Consider the following 7,484-nt stretch of genomic DNA (forward strand, 5'->3'; position numbering starts at 1 on the left):
GTACCTTGTTATTTAGGAATGCAGTCGTAATACGATCATATGAGCTTCCAAATAAGCCGCAGTGCATTAAAATAGATTTCACAGCTAGGTAGCTCAGTGTAGTCTGAGTTTTAACTGTGCAGGATTCGATTTTCATGTAAGATAATATCAAAATGTAATGCGTCCACACGATCACATATTGTCAGTTCCAATTTGCCTTTTTGATATTCGAAAATTAGTGACGCCATATGATGTAATTAATATTTTATATTTCAAACAATGTGAAAATATACGGAGGATCCGAATGTTAACCGTGCAAGTATGCCAGATAATAACTAAAATATAAAAACAATTTCAGAAGTTCAAAACAAATAAAACACCGAGGCACCAGTAAACTTGGCGTCATAATAGCTATTTCTATATGTGAGAAGGGAGCAGGGACTTTGCCCAAAGCTTACCCTACCACTTCGGTACGCTGTTGCTACTAAATTTCTTCAAAATTCTTATAGTTCACGCCTTACAATTATTTGTCGCGAAAATGGGTACTTTAAATGCAAATAAATCTTTCGGCGAAGTATTGCTATTGTATTTGAAGTTCTTTAATGGACTGTCAACTTGTCGCACTTTAGTGAGAACTTGCCAAATCAGAAATCGTTGAGCAATGATCGGTAAATATCAATCTTTGTCAATTCTATGGCGTGATCTGTGTTTCCCAGAAAACTGGCCGCCGATCCGGACAAAAATTGGCATGAAGGTCGTGGTTTAGAGTTAGACCAAACCATCCCAGAAAATCAATCGGACCATAGGGTCAAAACTAGACAAACCAATCTAAATGCAGTCCAATATTTATTATGTTTTATTCACACTGAAGATGAGTTTATGACAGTTGAATCTCATTAATCATAATGTGACATTCAATATGCCTTTATTGATATTTTACAACGTATCGCCTTGTTTGACGTTGAATTGAGATGAAAATCTTAAATTTGGATAATTTTGAATATAGCAATGTTATTATATATACGGCGATGAAATTAAACTCGATAATCCTCCTTTATTTAATATATATAGGGTCAGAATAGAACAAACCATCATCTACTCTTAGTGAGTTTATGATTGGAAATATTTTACAGAAGCAAAAATAATAAAACTTCATAAGATAGAAAATTTCGTTATCGTTATCCAGTCCATCCGTCATTGTTGGTGATTATATAACATCAAGCAATCGTTTTGGTTATGATGTGGATCAACCCGATTAAAACTTATACTTCGTAGGTCTAATTTCTATACATGTAATAAAAGTTTTATAATAGACTAAAGAACAAAATAATATTTTTATTTAACTAAATTTTTAAAAAGTTGGTTACAGGACGATGGATTTATAAACCAAAAAGTCTTCCGTAAATAATCGCTTGATGTGATAATGTCACTCTTTTAGCAAATTTCGCATGTTTTACGGCAGTACCTCTTCACCATAGCATAACTGCAGTAATTCGTAAGTTCACTGCAATTGCTAGCTCTATCTTTACAAAATGAAACTGAAAAAAAAATTAAAAATTGATTTCAGAGTGTATGCGGATTATTTCGTTTTGATTAGATTTGAACTACTATATTGCAATAAGATAATATCTCAGTTCCAAATTTAGACCAGTAATCTATGCAGTATAAAGCTGAAATTCTTTGCCTTCAAAGTTATATATATATGCGGAATATTTACATGGGAAGGTCTGGGAAATACACCGTTTTTAAAAGCAATATTTAAAAAGCAAATAAATTTAATCAATTTTATTGTTGTTGTGTTTCCCGTATATAATTAAGTGATACAAAAATTGCATTGTTTTATGATATTACGAAATAAATGAAAATTACCCGGTTTCGGCTTTGGTTTCGGTTTTGGTTTCGGTTTTGTTGGTTCTGCATTACATGGGTACAAACTGTTGATTTGCTTAGCATCTTCCACCGACATGGCCTCTCTCTGAAAAATTGTCGTTAACATTTAAATTTTATTTATTACATATAATTCATATCAATAATACCTTAAAAATGAATAAATAAACTTCAATATTGAGAAAGCTTTGTCAACTTCAGCTTAAACTCTTTGGATCTCAACTTGGGTCTATATCAATTTATTTTAAGATTTTAGATGACCATCTAGTGGTGGGTCTGAACAGATTTTGTGTCAAATTCACCCATTGTTGATTCAGACATGGGTGAGTTTAAGTAAGTCAAACAACCTATTGTTTTTATTTTATTTGTTTCATTAAAAACATAACGATAAAACGATCTCAATAATTTTAATTGGCCGTTTAAATTAGACACCAATTCTGCAGTTGAAGCCACTTTATTTCTTAACGTAATCCTTGCAATTACCTGTGCTCTCACTGCTTGGCCAGTAGACAAGTCTAATATGGTTGGTTTCCTTCTGTTTATTGCAAAAGCATATCCTCCGTAATGCATAATGGATTTTTTGTCGTAAGGCGATCCCATAGAGTTGATCTTGTTAGCTGCCTGCTTATTGAAGTTGTATTTCAGTCCTAAATAATTCAAAGAAACAGAATGTGAATTCAATTACTTTGGGTTACTTTTGTTTTGTGCAAAGAAAGATATTTCAAGTTTTCAGCATATCTCACATCACCTTCGCTTATATTATCCCAAACAATCTTAACAAATTTATCTCTATCATTTCGACTCTGTTCATGCCAGAAACCGATCGAATGCATAATCTCATGAACGACAGTTCCTTTGTATTCACATCCAGGTCCTATCGACACCTGTTTTATTAAAATAGATTGCATTGCAGCCTTGTAGACTCAAAAAATAATAACAAGAAATTATATCTAATAAATAGTTTTCGAAATAATAAAGTATACCTATGTGATAACATTTTCAAATGGAGTACTTCTATAATTATTTGCCCTTAGATGTCATTGGATATACTAATGACAATTTTACAAATTATTTTTTCACCTTCAACAAACCTTCAAATCTATTTACTGGTGGATATGTAAAATTCTCATTTATTGCCAAAAGAATATTGAGATAAAAATATCAAAAATATATTTGATTTTAGTTATGCTTGTATATACATATTATACTGATAGTGTTTCGCGTTATAAAGTCTCAAACTACAAATGATGGCTGATGAAAATCAGTCATTTCTGTTTTTGTATAATTAGATGCGTTTACCGTATTTTGTCTCGAACTTTTACCAACTGGAGACCAACATCCTTTTCTTCCGACAAAAACTATTTTCTCCCGGTTGGGGTCTGTTACTGGTACGAGATCAATACAAGTTTTTTCTTGAAATTCTTTGATTGCAGCCGCAATGGCATTCCTTGCTTTGCTACCTAGTTTAATATAAAAATGATAAGATATAGAGAGACGGAAAACATATACTTTATGCCAAATGCCCATAATGATCGTCTTATATATATACTAAAAGTTTTTAAAATTTTCACATCAAGTCTTTGATCTTGAAAACCAGCTTATAAAACCAGAAATATAAAATATTTTTTTGTCCCATAATAACAAAATATGTTTGGATCTGATTTTAAAAAAACAGCAGGAAATATGGATATGTGAAATAAAAAAAGCATATTGACGGAAAAAACTGTATAAAAACAACGTGGACTGACTTACCCAATGTTGTTTCAATTTCATATGGTATTTTGTATCTATTTCCTTGTTTGAAGTTTTTCCAATCTCTCATTCCTCTCGCAGCTCCTCTTTGTCTTTGTGAATTACCAATTCCCAATGCATAATTTAGACTTTCTGCTGTTTCCCGAGTTCTCTTTATATCCCCTTCATAGAGATCTAATGTAATATATACAAATTTCATTACATTCATTGCTTTCTTGTGGAATTATTTTCTACATTTTTTAAGGTATTTCAAGCGTTGGGAGATTCTGATAGATGCAAGATACAATTTTAGAATTTAAAAATGTTTCTGTCAATTTTTAAGTCAATTTTGATACATGTGTAAGTATAATTACTATTGGTGTCCCCGAAGTATGTGCACCAAAATGCGCACAACCTGAACATAGTAAGTGTACCCGGTTCTGTTTATCAGGTTGTGCGCCATCTTGGTGCACACATTATTTGAGCGCCGATTTAAAATATATCCAATATTCATTTAGAAGTAGAAAATAAACATATTTACCCCCATACTGGTTTTCTTTTACTAGATCGCATTCACAGGAATGTGGCTTGAAATATGTGCATTTTTCTTCACATTCGGTGACAGGTTTAGTAGACCAGAAAATTTGTCTAATTAATTCTGTATTGAAAATATAATAGAATTATCATTTTAAAAATTGATAAGTTTTCATGTAGATTTTTATTTCAAATTTGCAGCTTCACTTAGAAATAACACAACCAGAAAAAAAAATCTTTAAATTACATTAAGTTGATTGCATGTTTGACGTGATGAGAAAATTATTTTACAAATTTACGAAGATATTTTAAATGAGTAAGGTTCAATTTTAGAAGTAAGCTATTACCAAAATTTAGCAGTGAAAGAAAAGGAAGACTATAGCGCAGAAGTAAAAAGTAATTGCGTATAGTCATCTATGCCAATGTTAGTTAAATAACTGGTTGCTAGATAATAAAAAAAACTCCGATAACAGTTTGTAGAGCAATGAGTTTAATCTATCACTGATAAAAAATTTTACCATAAATTACACAAATTTATCATTGATTGAAATTTTTATTACTAACCAAAAATCTCAAATATTGAATCATCATGAGCTCCTGCAGTTGAATCGTCATCATTTGTAATTTCTGGGGAAATAGAAATTGTGTAGGCCTACTTATTGAATGAGAAAATTGGCACAGAAACAATAGGTCAATAAAGTAGCTTATCACTAAACGATTAAAAACATGGTACACATTGCAATGTAGAGTCATTTATTTTTTATGTTGAATATATTTATATTTTTGAGAACATTTTTGAATAAATAAATATTTTTTATATATATTCATAGCGACATAGATTGTAAAACTAAATCAAAAATAGTCTATCCCAAAATGAGTAATGCAATTAAGTTTTGGAGATTTGCTTTCACTTCTTTTCAAATCTAAAATAACTTTTGATACGATCAACATAGAAGAAGAAAATCATAATTTCACAATTTATAATATCTAACTCAAATGGAACTTGAAATATCACACAGAATTTTTCATAAATAGCAAACCTTCGTCTCCACAACCATAAACTTGAATATCATTAATAGGGAGGCCATTGCTATCCAATACTTTCACTTGAATTGCTGTTGTTTCGACGTAGATCGGGAGTTCAATTTTTTGCATGCCATACGTGTCGCTGATGCCGTCAAATACCTTAAAAATAAATGTTTATTTTATGTGTCGATAGGATGTTTCAAAATCTGTTTCTCAAGTAACTTAATTTATCATTTTTAAAGTTCTTCATTAGAGAAGATACTACTAATTGACTTATTAAATGAATATAGTAATAAACTGAATTGTAAAGAAAAAATATATTACCATAGGGTTTCCGTCCCCATCATTGAAGGGCACAAATGATCCAGAAAGCAATTTGAAAAGAATTTCAAATTCAGAAGAACAATCTCTTTGAATCGTTATACTTGATACAACCTCAAGATTTGTCAAATCAAACTGAAATGTTCAAATAACTAACATTTTATTTCAGCTTAAAATTTATGCATGCGTCTCGGATAAAATGGGCATAGTAAAGTAATTCAATATATACTCAGGCTCCATATTATTAATCGCTTATCATTACAGCGGAAGCATTAGTCATCTCGAACTAATGAGATGTATTTCAAAAGAATACTCAAAGGGAGACTATACGTTATAATTATTGCATTTTATTGATTAGAATAACCAACATTTAATGCTCAAAAGTTCATGCAATCTTTTTTGTATTTGATCTTACACATCTATCGAACTGGCTCTTTCTGCTCGGGTAAATGAGCTTTTCAGAATAGTTTTTCATAATTATCAAAGTTGGTCTTGAACGGGCTAAGAGTTTAATGTACTTCAATAACTAAATAATAAGTACAGTTAGTTGAATAACAGAAAATAATTATCGAAAAATTTCGCGAAAAACCTGAGAATATCTCACGTCACACTACTAGAGCTTCGCGGCGCATAGTTATATATTTACACAGGTTTATACTTGTACAAAGCTTAAATGATAACAAAAATTTATGATTATAATACAATAAAAAATCAAACCGTTATCTGATTTCCGAATTGATTTTCAACATCAAGTTCCGGTGGACCGTATGGTGTTGCAGTTTGACCCTCCAGGCGAACGTATTTGTCACAAGCTAAGGTATGTAAGATTGAAATTAGATTTTATAATTTATGTGATTTATACTAATTGACTTTGTAGCAATCAGGTATTCAGAGGATGTTTGACTTCATTATTATCCAAAAATTGTTGAGGGAACTTTTGAGACGTTCAAACCAGTTCAATACTTTTCAGTTATGTTAAAAAAAATTCATACGTAACTATAATATACGCAATCTATTCAAATATTTTGAAATAAATTATCAGCCACTCTTGCAATTTTAGGAGATAGTTAAATATATAGAAGGATGAAAGTATGTACACACTTGTGCATTCATTAACATCCAAAGGATCGACATCTTCTCTCTCGGTTCCTCTGGCAATATCATGGCAATAATCAGATGGAGGTCTAGCCTTGGATGCCGAAATCATAAATAAAACTAAAAATATATCAAAACGAGTATTATTCAAATATAACTATAGTGAAATATTGGTATCATTTTAAGATTGGACTCGAAATATTAGTTTATATATACAGTATGGTCTGTTTACGCATTTTAAAACTGGCGAATAATAATTTAATAATTTCATTATCATATGATATGATCATTATTAAGCACTTACTCAAGATTGCGAGCTTCATTGCTGCGTCTGATCTTGAAAAACCTGAATCATAAAAATTATATATGGAAGATAAGGATAAATAGAGTTTTATAAATAGGCGCAGGCAACGCTTATTTGGCATATATTCACGACAAATTTTATACTAGAAAAATTTTGAAAAGTAATTGTTCTTCATTTTAAATGAGTAAACTACTGACGATATTCAATCTGGAAATTTGCAAAATATTATATATAAATTTGTATTTATATATTTCTTACCTTTAGTTTTCAACACCAGTAAAACTTTTGTAGAATGTAACATTCGTTTATCTTGTGTCTTATATGCATTTGAAACAGGAAAGATGATTTTTCATATGAATCAAGATAATCGTTACGCTCATCTTGGAAAAGATACATTGAATCATACCCGCTTATATTGCGTGATGTATTGTAATGTTGATAATATGAAGTTATGTGCTGTTAAGAACGTTGTGAAGTTTATTATTTTTGGGTTTCATTTGAAACATTATTTTTACTGCTTGCTAAAATATGTACGTACTATTATTGTACATTATTTTTTACTTACTTAATTTAAATAATTAGGAAAGAAAATTAAACAATTAAAGAT

At 30.4% G+C, this 7,484-nt stretch overlaps 1 protein-coding gene across 1 annotated transcript; it reads right to left on the reverse strand.

Annotated features, from left to right (window-relative positions):
- Positions 1-817: 817 nt before the first annotated feature.
- LOC120344685 (uncharacterized) lies at positions 818-7,239 on the reverse strand. The gene is made up of 14 exons (XM_039413986.2): positions 7,136-7,239; positions 6,878-6,919; positions 6,580-6,693; positions 6,196-6,290; positions 5,482-5,613; positions 5,172-5,316; positions 4,696-4,758; positions 4,139-4,255; positions 3,619-3,792; positions 3,166-3,326; positions 2,615-2,750; positions 2,350-2,513; positions 1,849-1,954; positions 818-1,517 (listed from the first exon to the last, which is right to left on the reverse strand). Exons 1-14 carry the CDS (start codon positions 7,176-7,178, stop codon positions 1,414-1,416), a joined length of 1,596 nt encoding a protein of 531 aa, XP_039269920.2. The 5' UTR covers positions 7,179-7,239; the 3' UTR covers positions 818-1,413.
- Between the last annotated feature and the right edge of the window lie 245 nt (positions 7,240-7,484).

Source organism: Styela clava, chromosome 5 (assembly GCF_964204865.1).
Source record: "Styela clava chromosome 5, kaStyClav1.hap1.2, whole genome shotgun sequence".
In the NCBI taxonomy this organism is placed as follows: Eukaryota; Metazoa; Chordata; class Ascidiacea; order Stolidobranchia; family Styelidae; genus Styela; species Styela clava.